The sequence below is a fragment of the Monosiga brevicollis genome, genomic scaffold, assembly GCF_000002865.3.
Source record: "Monosiga brevicollis MX1 MONBRscaffold_21 genomic scaffold, whole genome shotgun sequence".
NCBI lineage: Eukaryota > Choanoflagellata > Craspedida > Salpingoecidae > Monosiga > Monosiga brevicollis.
In genome coordinates, this window is record NW_001865058.1 from 35,597 (window position 1) to 55,572 (window position 19,976).

The 19,976-nt window shown below is 54.5% G+C and overlaps 5 protein-coding genes across 5 annotated transcripts; 2 read left to right on the forward strand and 3 right to left on the reverse strand.

The window, feature by feature from the left end:
* Positions 1-332: 332 nt before the first annotated feature.
* Positions 333-2,681, reverse strand: MONBRDRAFT_38152 (uncharacterized protein; the record flags this gene model as incomplete). The annotated part of the gene is made up of 3 exons (XM_001748169.1): positions 333-614; positions 1,549-1,782; positions 2,445-2,681. The coding sequence occupies 3 exons, from the start codon at positions 2,679-2,681 to the stop codon at positions 333-335; spliced, it is 753 nt and encodes a 250-aa protein (XP_001748221.1).
* Positions 2,682-4,471: 1,790 nt separating this feature from the next.
* Positions 4,472-11,486, reverse strand: MONBRDRAFT_38153 (uncharacterized protein; the record flags this gene model as incomplete). Its single annotated transcript, XM_001748170.1, has 11 exons — positions 10,761-11,486; positions 10,131-10,653; positions 9,889-10,046; positions 7,885-8,986; positions 7,046-7,668; positions 6,794-6,941; positions 6,401-6,596; positions 6,173-6,296; positions 6,008-6,067; positions 5,739-5,915; positions 4,472-5,541 (listed from the first exon to the last, which is right to left on the reverse strand). Exons 1-11 carry the CDS (start codon positions 11,224-11,226, stop codon positions 4,472-4,474), a joined length of 4,647 nt encoding a protein of 1,548 aa, XP_001748222.1. The 5' UTR covers positions 11,227-11,486.
* Positions 11,487-12,026: 540 nt separating this feature from the next.
* On the reverse strand, positions 12,027-13,276 carry MONBRDRAFT_10359 (uncharacterized protein; the record flags this gene model as incomplete). The annotated part of the gene is made up of 2 exons (XM_001748171.1): positions 12,027-12,553; positions 12,787-13,276. The coding sequence occupies 2 exons, from the start codon at positions 13,274-13,276 to the stop codon at positions 12,027-12,029; spliced, it is 1,017 nt and encodes a 338-aa protein (XP_001748223.1).
* Positions 13,277-13,737: 461 nt separating this feature from the next.
* Positions 13,738-15,047, forward strand: MONBRDRAFT_10360 (uncharacterized protein; the record flags this gene model as incomplete). Its single annotated transcript, XM_001748087.1, has 5 exons — positions 13,738-14,122; positions 14,330-14,367; positions 14,484-14,581; positions 14,656-14,737; positions 14,874-15,047. 5 exons carry the CDS (start codon positions 13,738-13,740, stop codon positions 15,045-15,047), a joined length of 777 nt encoding a protein of 258 aa, XP_001748139.1.
* A 1,243-nt stretch (positions 15,048-16,290) lies between these two features.
* On the forward strand, positions 16,291-19,765 carry MONBRDRAFT_10361 (uncharacterized protein; the record flags this gene model as incomplete). Its single annotated transcript, XM_001748088.1, has 7 exons — positions 16,291-16,318; positions 16,454-16,522; positions 16,777-17,018; positions 17,157-17,636; positions 17,951-18,100; positions 18,212-19,436; positions 19,578-19,765. The coding sequence occupies 7 exons, from the start codon at positions 16,291-16,293 to the stop codon at positions 19,763-19,765; spliced, it is 2,382 nt and encodes a 793-aa protein (XP_001748140.1).
* Positions 19,766-19,976: the final 211 nt, after the last annotated feature.

The window sequence follows — 19,976 nt, forward strand, 5'->3', positions numbered from 1 at the left end:
ATGGTGTGTTGTTTGTTTTTATTTTTATTAACGTGACCAAAGGCGAGTGAGGATGAGTTTGGCAGCCTGGTAGCCACCCTCATTTGTGTCGGTTGCATCATCACCACCACAGATGGCGAATCATCGACTGATCCGGTGGGCGGGTTTGGAAGTCGAGCCATCATGTTAAACGATCACTTTGGTAAGATGGCGAATTTTTATTTTTTTTATTTTTTTTTTTTTTTCTGTTTGGTTTTTCTTCTTCTTTTTTTTTTTTTTTTTTTTTTTGATTTTGTTTTCTTGCCTTGACTCCTTATGCCCGCGGTTCTCTGAGAGCTGTTTGAACATGTTGGTCAGTTACGAAGTTTTAATGCCTCCTGATCGCCGTTCTCGAATACTTTGCAGACGGGGAATCTTCGACGGATCCCGTCGAGGGCATGCTTGAAATTGGTGGCGGCTTGAACGACTCGAGCTCGACAGATCCGGTCCTTGTGCTTGAAGGCGCTGGTGGTATGAACGATTGCGCTTCTTGCTTGTCGCGTGATGGTTCTGGCTTTGGCTTTTGGCTTTGGCTTGTATTTTCCTCTCCCTTGCAATGAAAAATCGGAGCGGTTCTGTCGCACTTGTTTGTCAACCTACTCACGAGAGTGGGTGCGTCGACATGTGTGATCACAGGTCTCAATGAGAGTTCTACGGACGGGTTGTCACTTCCCACCCACCCATCATTTTTTGAAAAGCCGCCGCCAAAGCCACCCAAGCCTGCGACGCTTCGAGCGGCAGTGGATGCCGACGGCACACCGAGTCGTGCGCGAACCATGACGACACCCCGCCAGGCTCGCCCTGCGGCTGGGAGCGCGCCAGCCACGCTCAACCGAGCGCGCAATGGCACCTTGCGTCGGCCACCGACGCAAGTTGCTGGCTCAAGCCCAGCCGCAGCCACCCATGGTGGGCAGCGTCCGCGGGCCATGACGGCGCGCCAAGGGCCAGTGCCGCCACAGGCGCGTATGCAGCGTAGCAACACGATGCGTGCACGAGAGCCGCAACCGGCCAATGTCAAGACCAATTCTTGGTTTTCTGATACCCTCAAAAAGTGGGGATTTTAGAATGAGGTTTCAGACCGGCACAAGGTCATGTTTGTGAGGTGACTGATGTGAGCTGCCAAGCAGCCAAAACGCAAGCTGTGTTTTACCAAGCAATCCACATTCCCTTGAAAATGACTGAAAACCCTTTGGCACAATGATGTTGAAGTCATGACACATTGATTGTGAAAGGAATGAAAGGGTAACAGTATCATGTCTTGGGGATGAATTGCCTGCGGGCACGAGCCAGATAAGCTCTCAACTCGTTGGCACGACAGGGGTTTTTGAGTAGGGGCACACGTCTACAGAAGAAAGAAGGGTCAACATTCAAGCAGAAGCGGCAGCAGAAGACGAGGCTTCTGCGGTCGATTGTGCGAGTTTCTGTCGCAGGGCACGGGGCAAGTCACGAGTGAGGTACAATTATGGGACGTGCATGCATGGGATGCCGTCGTTTATCGGGGCCATCCAGAGTTTCAGTTGCCAGACTTACCATGGATTCCAGCATGAGGAGCTTGAGCACCTCTTGGACATGGTGGCGGTTCATTTCGCGTGAAGGATAACGGCTGGACACTAGACGCAGCTCATCCTTGTTGGCATTGTAGCGATTATCAGCAATCTCCTTGAGGATTGCAGCGGCCGGCGGCTCGAGACCGAGCTGTGCCACCTTGCACTGCGAGCGCCGAATCGATGAAAATGAGACGGGATCAACGAGGTTGGTGGGCTTCTGGGAGAAGGTGGCCTGCATGTCAACCTACGCGAAGGGCTACTTTGCGAGAACCATGGTAAACGTTGTTTGAGCCGCCCAGGGTCATGTAGTTTCGGGTTTCCAGCACAAGGGCACCGGCAGGTGGCTCTTGGTACTGAGTGCAAAAGGCTGAGAAAAAAAATACAATAGAGAAAAAGTGAGAAGACGTGGCCTGGCCAAGATGTGATTCTTGATAGAGAATGCTTCCATGAGGAAAAACAGGTGAAGGGGCAAGGTTGAAAACTGGAAGAAAGTAAAAGGAAAAAGAGGTGCCTGGCCGAGAGGGGAGCAAGGCGGGAAAGGAAACGGTCAATGGCGAAGACGACGTACGCAGTAGCTGGGCTGCGTGACTTTCAATCTCTGCCAAACTGAGGTGAAAAAAGTCGGGAATCTATGCGACCCACAGCACGTTGCAATGGAACATTGATGGCCACCGTGAGCCAACAAGACAGTGCGAAACGAGTTTCAACGCGACGGTCGGCATTGATTCGCTGGGCGATGTGAGATGTGCCGTTGTTGCCGTTGTTGCCGCAACGGTGCCGGCAACAAGCACATGCGCATCATCATGTCGGTGATCAAGCGCGAGGTAGGGGCATCCATGGGAAAAAAGCCACAGGGATGATGAAAGAGGAGGCGGTTACCTTCATGCGCTCGAGGCTAATGTCGTCGTCAGTCTGCTGCATGCCCGTGAGCTGAAACGAGACGCCCGAAGGGACGGCGGGAAACACGGCACCCCCCCGCTTCGCACCCACACTCATGTGACACCGAGCCGCCACGGCCCGCACCATCAACCCCGACACCGACACCCGACGCCCCACACCCATCACCACACCCCGCACCCCGGAACAAGCCGCGGCCGCCATCATCTTGGTCGCCATTCCCACCGGCTGCCAATTCGCTCGCTCGCTCACACACACACACACACACTCACACACACACACTCGTGTTTCTAGTCTGCGCGGAGACTAGAGGTTGAGTCTGGGAGGAGACTGGGTTTTGGGTTTAGTTTAAAGAGGGTTTGTTACAATGTTGGTGTTGACTTTGCTGTCGCTATCTCTGCTGGCCATCGATACTGTTATCGTATCTCTGAATCCATGTGCCACAATCGCAATCTCTCTTATATAAGCTTGTAAAAGGTTAACATCGGACACAACCGCTTTCGGTTCTCTCTGAATGATTAAACCCCCACCTGATTGTTCTCTCACTCACAATCACAATCTCTCTCCCTCTCTGCCTTGCTTCGCGCGCTTTTAATTTTTTTTTTATCGACAGTTCATCATGTAAGGAGCAACAACGGCAGCGCCGGCGACGGCGCAACAACGGCAGCGACGGCATCGCGGGCAGGGCTGTTGTTCATAAGAGTAGAGGGGGAGCGTTGTCGTTTACATCGACGCCACCTCGGCTCGGTTGAGATGTTGCTCAGAACAGGAAGCACCTCTTGCAAATGGCTCGTGGCCATGAGATGCCTGCCTCGCGATCACCTCACCAGTTGCCGCTCGTGGCTCGCGTTGTCGTGCATGCGATAGGGCCAAGCCGACGGTGAGCTTCAAGATTACCCTGACTTCTGATCCCAAGCTGCCCTTCAAAGTGTGAGTTGAGCGAGCCTGGGAAGCGATGCGCTGGACAAAATGCCCTTGAATCGGCACATGTCTCGCGAGCGTGCACTCGAGTCGGCCCTTGTCATTTCCTCCTCACTTCCTGATCATTCCCCTGCTTGTGCCAGGCTGAAGGTGCCCGAGGACACTCCCTTTACTCACGTGCTTCGCTATGTTGCTGAGGAGGTGCGTCTGTGTTTTGTTTTGTTTTTCGCCCCAACCCCTCGACTCATGCGCTCGTCACAACTGGCCTGCTCATTGGCCGCCTCGACACGTCAATGGTGCATTTAGTTCCGCGTGCCCCCTGAAACCTCTGCCATCATTACCAACGATGGCATTGGCATTAACCCCTCGCAGACCGCCGGTACGTACCTGGCACTTTGCGCGCACGACCCTTGCTCATCCAAATATCAGGTCGATTCGTCTATCCGTCCGCTCATACATTCTTGCTCTTCCTCGCATGTCCACGATGCTGGTTTTCGGCCTGCACTTTGGACGGTGTTTCTCAATGCAGGCAATGTGTTTCTCAAACACGGCTCGGAACTGCGTCTGATCCCGCGCGATCGCGTCGGGGCCTGCTAGCTTTCTTGTCCCCCTTTTGTTCTTTTTTTTTTTTTCTCGCTCTCTCTCTCCCTCTCTCTCCGCCCCTGACAAGCCGCGCCACGCCCACAGTGTCTTGGTGACACTGGGATCAATGCGCACGAGCGCATTGCCCTTTTTCGGACCTAGAACCATCGTCGGTCACGACGATAGACTGCCTGGCCGCTCCCACTGCTTTCTCTAGACCTCGACCGCAATTGCCCATTCCTGCCCCGATTCCTTCTGTCATTGATGCGAAAAGGCCATTCTTCAACCTTAGTGCACACACACCATCGTACATATGCTGCCTACCTCAGTAGCAATCCCCATTCCCGCCCCACCCGCTTCTTCATCTCAACAGTGGATGGAAAAAATTCACGTCACCCAGACATCATCGTGAACCACGTCTCATTTCTCGATTAGAAGGCCATGCACAAACCAAATCAATGCAAAATGTCTCAATGACGATGGTCCAAAACTCAAAACCTCTTGGATCACGCCATTGGTTGGGTTGCCGTCGCCTCTTCGCTGGCCGTGGGCGCTGCCGCGATCAATGGCGAGCCAGTTGCTGGCGCTGATACATCTTGCATTGCTGGATGGGTGCTCGATGACGGGGCGCTGGCCAAAAACATGGATTCGGAAGGCCGCGGCTTTCCCAGCTCGGGCGACGCCACCCGTGGAGTATCGGCCACGGGAATCGTTTGCTGCTCCTGCCGTGCTGTGGCCACGGCCTCTTGAAGCTCGGTTGGCAGGGTGGTTTCAGGTTCCTGTGACGCCCCACTTGCTGCGGTGGCTGCAGCAACGTCCATTGTCGTTGAGACTTTATCCAAGGCCGTGTCAGCTGACTCGGTTGCTGCTGTGCTCTTGTTCTTGCTGGCACTGCTCCGGCTGCTCTTGCTCTTGTTGCCCCCGGTGGTACTTTTGCTGTTGTTGCCGCTGCTGCCGCCGCCGCCGCCGCCACCGCTGCTTTTGCTCTTGCTCTTGCTCTTACCAGCATTGTTTGTGGCGGCTGCGGTGCTTTGAGTGCCGGATCCGCTTTTGCTCTTGCTCTTGCTGCCGCTCTTGTTTTTGGATTTGCTCTTGGATTTGGCCGCCGCCGAATTGGGTGAGGGAATGCGACGATGAATACGACGATGGCCGTTGAGCTTGGGTGCCGAGTCAAACACAGCAGGGCAGTCGTCACAAGCATAAACGCTGCGTTTCTCCCCCTTGTCGTTGGCACTTCGCTTGGCGTTCTTGTCGCCGCCGCCAGAGGACGAAGGACGCTTGCGCGATCGACTGCTGCTGCTGTTGCTGCTGCCGATTCCAACGGTATTCTTGGCCCCACCCTTGCTGGCGGATCCAAAAAACGGCGGATTGGCTCTCATTGCCTTTAATTGAGCTAAAGCGATTCCCGTGTGTGACTCTGATGCGCCGCCACACCCAGGCACGAACAGGCGAAAAGAAAAAAACATGCAGAAGCGCTCAAACAGTTGAAAACGTACCAGGCGTCTTGTTCCAGGACAGCCAATCGAGCGTTGAGGTAGCGCGATAGTCATCACAAAGGTATGGTAGCTGGCCAAACCTACCAGCCAAGGACCAAAACGAAACCGCATGCAATGAGGCGGGCGGAGCTCAAGCACCAAAGGAGCTGGGGAAAAGGCCCGGTAACGTACTCGCCGTGATACAGGTAGCAACTATCACACCAATCCTCCTGGCCTGGACCCTCACGCCAGCGAGCTGTGAGATGTCGCTGACAGTGATCGCAGGCCGTGACCGCACCATCTTGCTGCGCGCGCCGATCCTCCTCCAGTTCGCGCTCTCGCAGCTCCTGCTTGATGGTACGGTACTCGGGTGTGCGCTTGAAAAAGTTGAAAAAGTACTCAATCACATCTGTATACGTCTTGCTGGGCAAGAGTGCAGCAATCAAACGAAACTGCTTGCCGTATTCACGGTATGCTACAAAAGGTTTTCGCGACCCATTTGTCAATGGCGTGAGCGGGCCGACCATCGAGACAAGCCCAGTCATATCCAAGGCTCAACGGACAAACCCTTGATGAACATGTCCCGGTCAGCTTTGGTCCAGTCATCCGGCTGCTGATAGTGATAGTCTGGAATACAAGAAAACCAAGGCCGACGTGGTCAAAGATGCAACCCGGGCCTGTGCAATTGAAGTCCCGGCTGGTGCTCGGACATGATACAAAGCAAGCACGTACCACGAAGAATGGGCCGCTTGCGATGGGTTTTGTCATCAAGCAGCTCTTCCATGAGAGACAACATGCTGGTGGACTTTTTCTTGCCCTTGTTGGCTTGTGCTGCATGCAAAAGGTGATGGGCATACTATAGCAAACGAGGGTGGGCGCCGTGCCAGCTTTTGAGCACGTGTCAAAACCCAAGTTGACATGCGTGCGCCATCACCGGAAAAACGCGTCAACAGCACATACCTCCACGTCGTACGCACGGGCAGAGCGAAAGCCCAAAGTGTTGGCAAACTTTAAAAAGTACTGCACAGATTCACTGTTCTCGACGCTGGCCTCCAGTGGGCTAAAAACCAGCTGGGCTTCATCGTTGAGGGGCGGAATCTGTTGCGGATCGGTCTTGGGGTAGGAGGTGTCTGGCACCTGGTAATTGGCGCCAACCCTAGTGGAATGTAAGGGAAAGAAACCAAACGTTCAAGCCAATAACGAGCATCCACGGTCAGACACCAATACTCGGCGTCAAGTGGAATGGGAATGCTGCCAGAAGGTCCCATTTCCATCTTTTCAGCAACGTGGAACACCCAAACTGGAGAAGCACAGCGTATGCTTGCGAACAGAAAGAAGGGTGTGCTTACGAACCTAATCTCAGCGAGCGAATAGACGCTGTTTTCTTCTCGGACATCCCCTTGGCTGTCCACAACGACCTTGCGGCGGGCCACGGGCGTCATCCACTTGTTCTTGCTCTTCTGTTTATGCAGCGTGTTGGCGGGGGTGTCGGTCATGGTAGCTGCAGTTACCAATATCATCAGACCCGGCGATAAGCTAGACACGTGCGACTCAGGTACGATAGACTAAAAGGGTACACAACTTCAAAAAAAAAAAAAAACGTACGAGAGGCTTTGGCCAGATCTGAGCGGAGCATGCGTCGGCCCACGTGCTGGTCGGTATTTTGATCGCGTTGACGAATTTCCTCGTCAAAGACGTCGTGAAGGCGCTGTGTTGCTTCAGGGGAGAGGGTGATGCGGCGACGGTCAAGAAGAATGCGAAGGCGCTCAGCCTGTTGCGGGGCAAACGGGGCAAGGCCCATGTCTTGGCTCAGCGGGGAGATGAAATGGCCGCGCACGGCCTCATCCAAGGTGAGGCGGGCATGATGTCGAAACCGCAGGTAAGCAAGATCCAGATCGGTCTCATCTGCTGAATGGCCCGCTGGCAAGAAGCGCAAGATCCAACAGTTTGGAACAGGTTGTGAGGTAAAGGGGCGGCGGTCAAGTCTAGCAGTGTGTGTGTGTGTGTGTGTGATCTGGTGGTGCACCGGCAGGGCAGGGTTGTTGGATGTACCATGCTTGCTGTGGACGTGTTCGCGAACGCGATTGCGGTCGGTAAAGGAGAGGCAGCAAAACTGTACCAAGAAGAGGACCAAGGCCAATGGGTTGGTGAGGACGCGAAATGAAGCGGCGCATGTGTTGGTCAAGCAAGTGACGTACAGGACAAGGGTGACAATTGACGCTGTAGGCCTGTTCAACGGCGGTGCAAAATTCGTCGTCGATCTCCCAGGACCGGCACATGTCAGAGAGATGGTATGGAAGGAGAGGTAAAATGGACGGGAAGGGCAGTGACTTTCTAAAGGGTTTGACGATGTTGTTTCCAACGCGAGTGCGTGCGTGAGTCGCGTGAGTGGGTTTGGGTTAGGCGAGCGTGGGTGTGAGCGTCAAGGCCCAGATGGAACGTACTCTTCGTCCTCGGGTCCGTAAAAAAGAACGACAGCATTATCGGCCGTAGACTTTTTGTTGCTTTTGCGGCGGCGCTTCATCTGAGCAAAGGGTGCGACGAACAAACGGCAGGAGCAAATGTGTTGGTGTGGTGGTGAGAGTCGAAAGAGATGGTGTGCAGAGGGCCGGCGTGAGAGAAAGGGGGAAATACAAGAACAGACATGGCTGGGCCAGGGGCGATAGGTCTGCATGAGCGCCCAGACGTTAACGCCGGGAAAGCAGTTTGCCTCAGTTGTGGAGCCAGCCAGATCGAGGAATTGTTTGTGTAGTCGACAACGTTCTTCCACTTGTTCTGGGGAGAGATCGAGGGTGACGGGGGGTGGGGTCTCGATGACAAAAGGCGCTGACTCGGCCACGTTGTCTTGATGGCTGGTGCCACCGCCAGCGACATCTTCGGTCTCGGTCTTGATTGGGGCCGGTGTGGTGTTATCCAAAGCGGGTGGGGCACGAGCTGGGGAAACGGCGGTCGGTTCTGCTTTGACGGCAGCGGGAGAGCTCTGAATGAGCTCTGTGGGCGCGGGATTCAAAGGAGCAGAATCGCCCGTTTGTTGGCTGGCGCCGTCTACATCCATGGCGGTTGTGTGGACAGGGCCATCGGCGGCGGTCACGGCAGGTGGGTGACCATCGAAGCCAGCAGCAATCTGCGGATTGGTGTGGTTATCGGCCGGAGAACCCGAATTGGTGGTGGTGGTGGTCGTCGTTGTGGTGGTGTCGTGGATGGCACCGTCTGAGGCATCCATGGTTGTATCCATGGCCATTGCAGCCCCATCCTGGGAAGGTTGATCCTTGAGTACAGGGGCCATGCCTGAGGGATGTGTGGACGACGTCATGTTCATGGCACCCGCATGACTGGCGTCGGTCGCAGGGGCGATGTGCTCGCAAACGGTAGCGGGGACGATGGAGGTCGAGGTATCCACCGCCGCCGCCGTGGAAGCAGCTTCATCAGAAGCAACAGACAACCCGTTGCCCACATGTGCAGCCGCTGCAGCAGCGGCTGCGACGAGCGGATCCTGACGCACTTGCTGCTGTGCCGAGAGGGCAGCCGCCATGGCATTGACGTCAACTGTCCCGGCCATTGCAAATGGCACAAAGGCTATAAAACGACCTCCTTACCCCCTCCCCCGCCAAGCCCGCTAACCGCCCCCTCACCAGCACCCCTATGCGCCCTCCCCTTCCTTCTTCAAACACCCGGGCCAGCCAGCCAGCCAGCCAGCCAAGTCAGTCAGTCAGTCACCTGAACGACCAGACCGACGCTCGCTGCCGTTTGAATTCATAAAAAAATAATAAAAAAATTTAATAAAAATAGGAAAAAGTAAAAAACTTTGAAAGAAAATAAAGCGGCTCTTGGTGTGTCTGTGTGTGTGTGTCTGTATGTGCAGACAGAGACAGAGATGAGACATAGAGACAGAGACAGAAACAGAGACACAGAGACATGGAGACATGGAGACAAAGACATAGAGGCAGAGACATAGAGACATAGAGACAGACATAGAGACGGAGACATAGAGACATAGAGACATAGAGACACAGAGACATAGACACAGAGACACAGAGCCACAGAGACACAGAGACACAGAGGTACAGAGACACAGACACACAGACACACAGAGAGGCAGAGAGACAGATGATGATGATGATGAATGGGTTAGAAAGAAGAAAGAGAAGAAAATGAATGATGAAGATAAGAGGGAAAAGACCGCTGGAATTTCCATAGGAGTGAGAGTGAGACAGAGAGAGATGAGGATAGGGATGGAGACAGGGATAGAGTCTGGGACAGGGGATGGAGATAGATGGTGATGGCAAGAGGGCAGAGACGGGGCTGGAGAGCGAGATGGAGATGAAAATGGAGCCTCAATTTATGGCAGTCGATCTGCGGCGTGCTCGTGTGGAAAGGTTGCCATCGTCTGCTTGAGCAAACGCTCGCTGATTTTCTGGCCAGATCCGACGTGGAATGGTAGCACGCACCACTGCCCCGGCATACAAATACATGGATGGTAATAATGATGATGATGATGATGATGATGACGATGATGATGATGATGATGATGATGGTGATGATGCGCAGCCCCAGGCATATCCTCGCAAGCGCCTCAGGTCCAACCGACCAGATTCGAGCGAAATGCCTGATGGAAGACACACGATGAAAAAAACTTCAACTCACTCAAAAGCAAAACACGCATGCCGCAGATGGGGCGACGCAAAGCTACGGCATGTGAAGCGCCATCAGCTCGCTTTCTTGGTAACAGCTCTCATCCTTGGCGTAGATGGTCCGAATGCGCCCGACGAGCCGCTCCGGTAGCTCATCGGCCCGGATGATAAAGAGTGGCGCAAACTTGTGAAACTCTTCAGCAATGCACGCGCCGCGATCACTGGGATGACATGCCGTCAAATAGCTCTCGTCGCGGTGCCGGTCGTGCAACTCGGCCGGACTTGGCGTCGCACACGTGCCCGAACGATTCAGGTCATACCGCGCCGAGAGAAAGTCCCACAGCTTCAGGGTGGCATTGGGCTTGGTCAAGTCGAGCGCAAAGCGCAACGAAGGAGGCGGTGGCTGCCGTGGCTGTGCATATGACAGAAACTCAACGGTTGGAAGAAAGTGATCGTTCACAGCCGCGAGTTGCTCGGCCGTTGAGAACAGGTCTAGAATCTTCTCCAACAGAGTAAACTTGTCCGGCTTGACACTCTGCTCGGCCAGCAATGCCGTCACATCGTCATACTTGGTCAATGAGCCTATTATATTCGAGCCCAGCCGCCAGAGTCACAAGATATGAAGACCAGCACGTGAGGCGAAAAACATCTTCTGGCACAAGGTCACGACCACCAAGACTGGTACTTACCTCTGCGAAAGGCTTCACCATACGCCGATAAAAATCGCGCCACGGGATCTCGAATCGCGGCAAAAAACTCCATGGGATGGTGCCCAAGTCTTTCTTCCATCTCTCCCTGATTCCGATATCGAAAGTTCTCCACGATGGTACCGTTGATGCAGTCGCAGGCCCGGGTGATCATCTGGCTCGCCGTGCTACCACCGGCCTTGAAGACATGCCACGACCCGAAAGCGGTGCTATTGGCCCCCGGCGGCATGCAAATATCAACGTAGGCAAACTTGAGCTTGCGAGCAAAGGGAAGGGACACCTCTTCTTGCGTGCAGCGGCGCCAAATGCTCGCCCGGGCACGCATCCTGGGCTCGAAGAGACGATCGCGAGAAGGAGACACTGGGCGTGGTTCAAGCCAAAACTGCATCAGCAACAGCACCACGACCCCAAAGAGAAACACCGCCAGCAGCGAGTTGCGCGTCGTCATCTGACCGGTCAGCGGCTACCACTCGCTTCAGGACTACCCCGCCCTTCAAGGCCAAGGTTGCCACGCTTGCTGGGACACGCCCCTCAATCTCAATCTCAAAAGCCACATAAACAACGTCTTGACCGAAAAACAATCTGCCATCATCGGCTCTCACGCTTGGCAGCCCCATCCAACAACAACGTCCGCGGCATCCACTGCCGTGCACGCCACCCTCGCACGAGTTCCCTGTGCCGACTGCCTCGTGGGTCCTGAGCTGCGACCAGCGCTGGGAAAAGAAAATTTTAAATTTTAAATTTTAAATTTAAATTTAAATTAAAACTTCATTTTGCATGTTACAGTCAATCGCTCTTTACATCCATGTTACTGTTCATGTAAAACTTTTATAATTAGCATAACAGAACGTATGAAGTGAACACATGTTCCGCGCGTATCAATTCAACGGCGCGACTGATGCAAGCATGCATGCGAATGCAGTGCATGCCAGCACCGCTCGTCGCCCGGCTGGGACTCGTCGTACAAGGGTTGAGCCTCGGACAGTGTACCCAATTAATTATGGTGGCATGAAAAGGCGTGCACGCTGGCACCGATGTTTAGGACGATGGAAAAACATGCGATTCATAATCTCCTATGCATGTCAATTAATCAGATTTCTGTTGATGCCATCTTGCTGACACTGAGCAACAGAGAGCCAGATAAGCGCGGCGCGATCATCGAGGGCAGATCTCAAAGGCCAGGGCTCAGGTGTGCGGTTATGAAACCCTGGGTGACAAGAGGCGCCCGTCGAAAGGTGGCAATGTGGTCTAGACAAGACTCCGAGCAATCAGCTCGCTTTCTTGGTAACAGCTCTCATCTTTGGCGTAGATGGTCCGAATGCGCCCGACGAGCCGCTCCGGTAGCTCGGCGACCCGGATAATAAAGAGTGGCGCAAACTTCTGAAACTCTTCAGCGATGCACGCGCCGCGATCACTGGGATAACATGCCGTCAAATAGCTCTCGTCGCGATGCCGGTCGTGCAACTCGGCCGGACTTGGCGTCGCACACGTGCCCGAACGATTCAGGTCATACCGCGCCGAGAGAAAGTCCCACAGCTTCAGGGTGGCATTGGGCTTGGTCAAGTCGAGCGCAAAGCGCAACGAAGGAGGCGGTGGCTGCCGTGGCTGTGCAAATGACAGAAACTCAACGGTTGGAAGAAAGTGATCGTTCACCGCCGCGAGTTGCTCGGCCGTTGAGAACAGGTCTAGAATCTTCTCCAACAGAACAATCTTGTTCCGTGGGGTCTCTCCCTTGGCCAAAAGCCTCCGTACGCTTCGGATCTTGGTGAACGACCCTATACAATACCGATCATGACCGATAAATGACCGATATGGGAAACACGGGAGACCAACAGGCAAATGTTCAGCGGTCAGTGACTGCAAGCTTCCAGGTTCCTTGAACGGGACCAGAGCGACGAGGCACATAGGCAGCCAGGGCAAGTGTGCGAGTGATCGAGCGTACGTGTTCAAACACGAGCACATACATACACAAACACAGACACATCCACGTACATAGACACATACACACCTCTGCGAAAGGCTTCACCATACGCCGATAAAAATCGCGCCACGGGATCTCGAATCGCGGCAAAGAACTCCACGGGATGGTGCCCAAGTCTTTCTTCCATTTCTTCTAGACTCCGATATCGAAAGCTCTCCAGGAGGGTACCGTTGATGCAGTCGCAGGCCCGGGTGATCATCTGGCTCGCCGTGCTACCACCGGCCTTGAAGACATGCCACGACCCGAACGCGGTGCTATTGGCTCCCGGGGGCACGCAAATGTCAATGTAGGTGTAGTGAAGATTGCGGCGAAACGGGACGGCCATCTCATCCCGTGAGCAATGTCTCCAAGTCTCTGCTCGGGCACGCATTCTCGACTCGGCTACACGGTTGCGCCAGGACGTTGAGATCGAGCGCGCGTTGATCGAGACGTTGAGCAGCACCAAGAGCAAAACCCCCCATGAAAGGCCTCCCCACAGTGAGCGCTGGCACCAGGCGATGCCCGCATGCCGCGTCATCGTTTCCCCCGGATCATCAGAAACTGCGACGACAATCTCTCCTTGTCACCGAGCATCACAGGCAAGACGCAGGCGGACAACACACCTGTTCATTTGCACGCGATCGATCCGAAGCACCTGCAAGAAATTCAAATCGGATGTAAAGTTTTAAATGCTGTTTTTTAAAAAAGACTTGATCATGCACAAATGTCATGTAAAACTTAAAGTTTTATGACGCTCGACCAAATTAAATTTTCAAACTTTTGTTTGACAACATCCGATGCATCTTGTGATGGCTGCCACGATGATGACATGTAAAACTTTAATTTAATTTAATTTTAAGATCAAAATTTCCAGTTTTTTTAATAAAAATTTATAATTTCTGCAGCCTTGACCCGCAAGGAGACAGGGCACGGGCATCACAGGCACCGCTCTCTGGTCTTGATGCCCTTTGGAAGATCAGGGGACGTGTGCATGGCAAGATGGCGGCGGCAGTGCAGGCCATGAAGGGGGTGATGGGCTCATTTCGAAGGAGTGTGATGACCCCTGCTGGCAGCTGGATGCGCAGCCCTCTAGCGTCAAACTTGGGGGTGGCCTCGCGGCGCTGTTTCTCCTCGACCCGGCAAACTTGGGCGCGCCAGCCTTCGCTGCGCCCGGCTCCCGGAAAGGGGCCTGCCTCTTCCAGCACCAAGCCCGCGCGTTCGGGTTCCACCAGTCATGCAGCCAAGCCCTCTGCCGCCGCGGCGGGGGGCGCGGCGACCCACTCGTCGGCTGGGGATGTCCTCGTTTTTAGCTGCGAGCGTACGGGCTTTATCCGGCTCATGAAAGCTGCTGCCTTTTCCCAAGTCACACTCTGGATCTCAGCTGGTGAGTTGCTGTTGGGTGATTCTGGCAACTGGGCTCGCCCTTGACGTCGCCTATATTTTGGGGGGTCTCTTTTCTGTGACCTCACTGCACAAGGCTTTGGTCATGCAAACATGCCTTGTCGAAGCTCATCACCTGCCTCGTTCGTGCGACTCATGCCTTGACCGCTTTGATTGATCTGCATGCATCCCTCTTTCCTTCTTTCAAAAGCAACACTTGCTCCCCAGATGCGGGAGGAAGGGGCGTTGGTAGGTCCCATGCGCTGAGGCAGACGCACACATCTTGGCGCTCCGCAAATCCTACCTGGGACCCCCATGACTCCACTGCTGAACCTATTTGACACGCCCATCTGCCGACTGTTTAGGACGGCAAGGCCAGCTCCTCCACAAGGTTTGGGTGGACGTTTGCAAGCCTGATGATGGCCGTCATGTTCCTTGGCCTTGGCATCTACGTCCCACGCCGGTGAGCCCTCTACCTACACAGGGAGCCACTGATGGGCTGCTGCCAACTCATTCCTGATGTTTGATGGGCCGCAGCTATGTGAGCAGGCTCTACACGACGGGCCAGGGCCAACTGCGAATCCAAACGTACAATTACTGGGGTCGCCGTAGCTTTGAGGTACGCCGTCACCCAACTTTGCTCCCCTCCCTCCCCCCCCTCTGTTCCATCTGCTCAGCGCTTGGCTTTTGACTGGTGAGGCCTTTGATGGCTGTCTCTCCTCAATGACACCATGACTGTGCCGCCTCCCGAGCAGATGCCGGTCAGCGAGTTGTTGATGACGACTCGACAAACCACGGCCGTCGCCAACAGCGTGGTCACCTTTCGCATTCCCGGCCATCGCTTCTTCTACATGCTTGACGGAACCAATGGAACCCTGCACAACCAATCGGCGTACAACCTAATTGTGCGCCAGGCTCGGCAGTTTTAAGCCAAACTTTGAACCTTGTTCTCGGTGCCTTTTGCCACACTCCCCGCTCGCTGGCGCAGCCTCCCGCGCCGCGTTTTCTCCCAAACTCTTCCAATCGATCCAAAGAGCACACGCAGCTACGGAATTTGCACATTTTCTCTCTTCTTCCTGGGAGTAGCAGCCGCCCAGCCCACTAGACAACATGACTTTTCTCCAGTTGCTAGGTTATGTTAGTGTGAGCTGAAGCTCTTTGATTCATTCAGCCAAAAGTACTGTGGGGCGCTGAACGACGAGCACACCGCGTTTTATACATGGCCGTTGTTTTTGTCTAGGAGCTGTTTGTGGTGGTGAGCAGCGCCGAGTGAGGCTCGGAAAGGATATACATGTTGAGTTGACACTCGATGCAACCGTCCTGAAAGCCAACCGAAAACATTGAGCCCCATTGAGCCCGATATAGCCCAGCATTCACGCCCCGTTCGAGGCCCTGCGCCGAAAATGCTTTAAAAATTCAGTCAAAAATAAGTCGAAGATTAGAGAGGGAACAAATCGTCATGGGTTTTCAAATATTAGTTACACAGCAATCTGCAGGTGCCTGCACGAGAGAGAGAGGAGAGAAGAGAGAAGAAGAGAGAAGAGAGAGAAGAAGAGAGAAGAGAGAAGAGAGAAGAGGAGAGAAGAGAGAGAAGAGAGAGAAGAGAGAGAAGAGAGAGAAGAGAGAGAAGAGAGAGAAGAGAGAAGAAGAGAGAAGAGAGAGAGAGAGAGAAGAGAGAAGAGAGAAGAGAGAAGAGAGAAGAGAGAAGAGACACACACACGCAAGCGCGTGCGTGCTGGCTGCCTCCAACAACCAGCAGTTACAAACGGTAGCGCAGTGGTAAGAGAAAGAGAGAGAGAGAGAGAGAGCGCACTTCAAGCCTTTTTATTGCCTTTTGTTCCAGTGGTCAAAAGGGTCGGTCAGTGGGAAAAAAAAAAAGAAGAAAAACGGCAGTCGGGTTGTTCGGGGCGAGGGGTGCTGGCGGCTGGATCTGGAGTTGTGGTTGGGGGAACGGGAGGGGGTGCTTGGGCATCATTGCCGTGGAGGCATGGGGTTACTTTTGGGAAGAAAATCAAGCATGGGTTGGAGAGTGCGGGGGACTGGCTGCCTGGCTTTGTGGACCAACCGGCTGCTGACTCACGCTCGTTTGTGGACGGGTTTGATAGCGCCTCTCCTTTTGGTGGTGACCCCCTTTGCCCTCTTGAGGATATCCTTCTCTCCAGCACCCGCACAATGGCGTTGCGGGCGATGCAGACGCTGAGTGAGTCCACTTTGATCCGTGTCTGGTGGGCTCGGTGGCGATCGCCACCCTGCTGGCTTAATGAGTGACTCGTTCTCGTTGTTCGTCATCGTGCTCATTCGGCCGCGTTTCATCCTCTTCCTCTTTCCTGTGTAGCGCGCACCGTGCGCATGGCGCCAGCTCAGTCGACCGTGGCTCGTCACATGTCAGCCGCGACTCCCGCTGGTATGTTTGGCCTGGGTCCCTCATCTTTCATCTCAACCCTCCGCAGAGGGCACGTGCGGATGCAAGATTTCTCGCTCTTCCAATGTTTCCCTCTGACGCCTGCACGCAGTGCTCGACACGCCATTCTCATTCCCATCTTACCCTCACCACCTTTCTTCTTTGGCATATCGCTTCGCCTATTTTTTTTTTTTTTTCGATGGCACATGATGGCGCTTGAACCGGTCCTGGGTGTTCCCTCCAATGCGAATGTTCAGCTGGCGAGGCTCAGAAGAAGAGCAACGTGAGCTTTACCGTCGATGCCGATGGCATCGCGACCGTCGTCTTTGACCAGCAGGGCTCCAAGGTCAACACCCTCTCCATGGACATGAGCGATGAAGTTCAGCGTGTCATGCAGCAACTCGAGTCGGACCCCAAGGTCCGCGCTTGCGTCATCACCTCGGGCAAGCCTGATTGCTTCGTTGCCGGCGCCGATATCAACATGTTCACCCGCTGCAAGGTAAAAACCGCCGCCGGCACTCCGCTTGCACTTGCGCAAATCAGAAGGCATACCAATTCTAAAATTCTTCTGGCCTATTCAAAGCCCATCAAATCCTAAGCTCCGTTCAATCTCACCGTTCTTTTCTGGCTCAACCAGACTCAGGAGGATCTCATCAACATTTCCAAGCCTGCGCAAGACATGTTCCTCAAGTTTGCCCAGTACGTCATTCTTAATTTTACGTTGACCTCCTCTGAGATCCTGTTCAAGCTCACGTGGCACGTGTCTCCTCGCGTTCTTGGCGATGCTCGTAGGGGCAAGCCCAAGGTGGCGGCTATCCACGGTACCTGCATGGGTGGTGGTCTAGAACTGGCTTTGGCCTGCGACTATCGCATTGCCACTGACCACCCCAAGACAGTCATGTCCCTCCCTGAGGTGATGCTGGGCATCTTGCCCGGTGCGGGTGGCACCCAGCGCCTGCCGGCCCTCGTCGGTCTTCAGGCAGCACTCCCCATGATGCTTACGGGCCAGCGCATCAAGGCGAAGAAGGCCAAGAAGATGAAGCTGGTGGACCAAACTGCCGATCCCTTTGCCCTCGAGTCTGCCGCCAAGCAAGCCGCCAAGGGTCTGGCTGATGGCGTACGTAGATTTTGATTTGCGCGCACACCCACCACCCACCCACCCACCCACACACACACACCCACACACACACACACACACACCCACACACACACACACCACACACACACACACACACACACACAAATATACTTTCTCTGTGAGACACGCAGAGAAAGAGCAAAGTCCATGTCAATGAAAGGGAAAAGGGGGGGAGGAGAGGGAGACAACCAACACCCAATCCCCACTTGTTATAGCATCGCATGCCAGCACGAATTTCCAGCCTTAAATGCGATGCAAACACTGATTCTGTGTCGCCGACCATGCTTCAATAGAAGCTCAAGCCGAACCGCGAGGTCAAGGGCTTGCAAAAGCTGATTCGTTACTTTGTCGAGGACGTCGAGTACACCCGCAACCTGGTTTTCAAGAAGGCCCGCGAGCAGGTCATGAAGCAGACCAAGGGCGTGTACCCCGCTCCCCTCAAGGTCAGCACAATGCTTTTGCCTCGGAACACACGGCACATTTTTGGCACACCTTTCATGCAAAAGCCGTTGAGGGTGTGGCTAACCTTACTTTGCGCGCCTCTGTTTCATTAGATCATTGATGTGCTGGAGACGAGCGCCAAGCATGGCTTTGGCTCACCCGAGGGCTATCGTGCCGAGCACATGGGCTTTGCCGAGTTGGGTCTGACGCCCGAATCGCGCAACCTGGTCACCATCTACTTTGCGCAGACGGCCTCGAAGAAGAACCCCTTTGGCAAGCCCTCTGTGGCGGACAAGAAGGTGGGCGTCCTGGGCGCCGGCCTGATGGGCGCTGGTATTGCTGAGGTTACCGTGAACAACGCGAAGAAGGACGCCGTCATGAAGGACGCCAAGTCCGAGGGTCTGGCTCGTGGCTTGAGCCAGATCTATGGCAACCTGGACAAGAAGGCACGCCGCAAGAGCATCTCGACCTTTGAACGCGACTCGATCATGTCCCGTGTCACGGGCGTGTCGGATGCCGATAGCAACTGGCAGCAACACTTCAAGGACGTGGACATGATCATTGAGGCCGTCTTTGAGAACGTGGATCTGAAGCACAAGGTCATTCGTGAGTACGAGGCCGTGACCCCCGACCATTGCGTCTTTGCCACCAACACCTCGGCCATCCCTATTTCCAAGCTGGCCGAGGCCAGCAAGCGCCCCGACAAGTTTGTGGGCATGCACTACTTTTCTCCCGTGGACAAGATGCCCCTGCTTGAGATTATCCGTCACCCCGGCACGTCGGACGACACTGTCGCGCGCGTTTACGACATGGGCCTGAAGCAGGGCAAGACCCCCATCATCGTCAAGGATGTGCCCGGATTTTACGTCAACCGCTGCCTGGGCCCCTTCATGGATGAGGGCATGGCCCTGCTCCTGGATGGTGCCAAGATTAAGGACCTGGACTCGGCGTTGACCAAGTTTGGCTTCCCCGTGGGCCCCATGACACTGATTGATGAGGTGGGCTTGGACGTTGCCAACAACGTGGCCAAGTTCCTGGCCACCGACCTGGGTGCCCGCGTGGGCACGGCCGACCCCACGATGCTGGACCAGGTTCTGGCCAAGGGCTGGTACGGTCGCAAGAGCGGCAAGGGCATGCACATTTTCCCCGCGGGTAAGGGCAAGAAGACGGTCAACCCGGAGATGGAGGCCATGATTGAGGAGGTCATCAAGCAGCGTGGCAAGCCCAGCAGCGGCCTGCTTTCCGAGGAGGACCTGCAGCTGCGCATGGTGTCGCGCTTTTGCAACGAGACAGCCCTCTGCCTCCAGGACGACATCATCACTGATCCCACAGCTGGTGGTAAGTTTTTTTTTCTTTCTCAAGCCTCACCCAAGCCTCACTGACGGACTGACTGACTGACTGTTGATCCTTTGTTTCCTTGTGTACACGCGCGTTCAACTCATTCGGCGGCCACTGATTGGGGCGTTTGCATATGAATAGACATTGGCGCCGTGTTTGGCATTGGCTTTGCTCCCTTCCGTGGCGGGCCTTTCCGCTTCATGGATGCCTACGGCGTGAGCAAGCTGGTTGATCGCATGCAGCGCTACCAGGACGTGTTTGGCGCGCAGTTTGAGCCCTGCCAGCTGCTCAAGGACATGGCCAAGGACAACCGCAAGTTTCACAACTAGAACCGATACCCTGCCAGCCACTGCTAATTCCTTGGTGAAGTGTGTGACTTTCCCTCCGCCACAGTCAGCCGGTGGCTGCCTTTTGACAACCCCACTTGCTTCTTTTTTTTTTTTCTTTTCCGAAATTCATCAACGATTGGTTGAAAAAGTATTTTACTTTGTTCTTTGAAGAAGCATCTTTATTGTCAGCTTGTCAGCTAGTTTTAGTTTT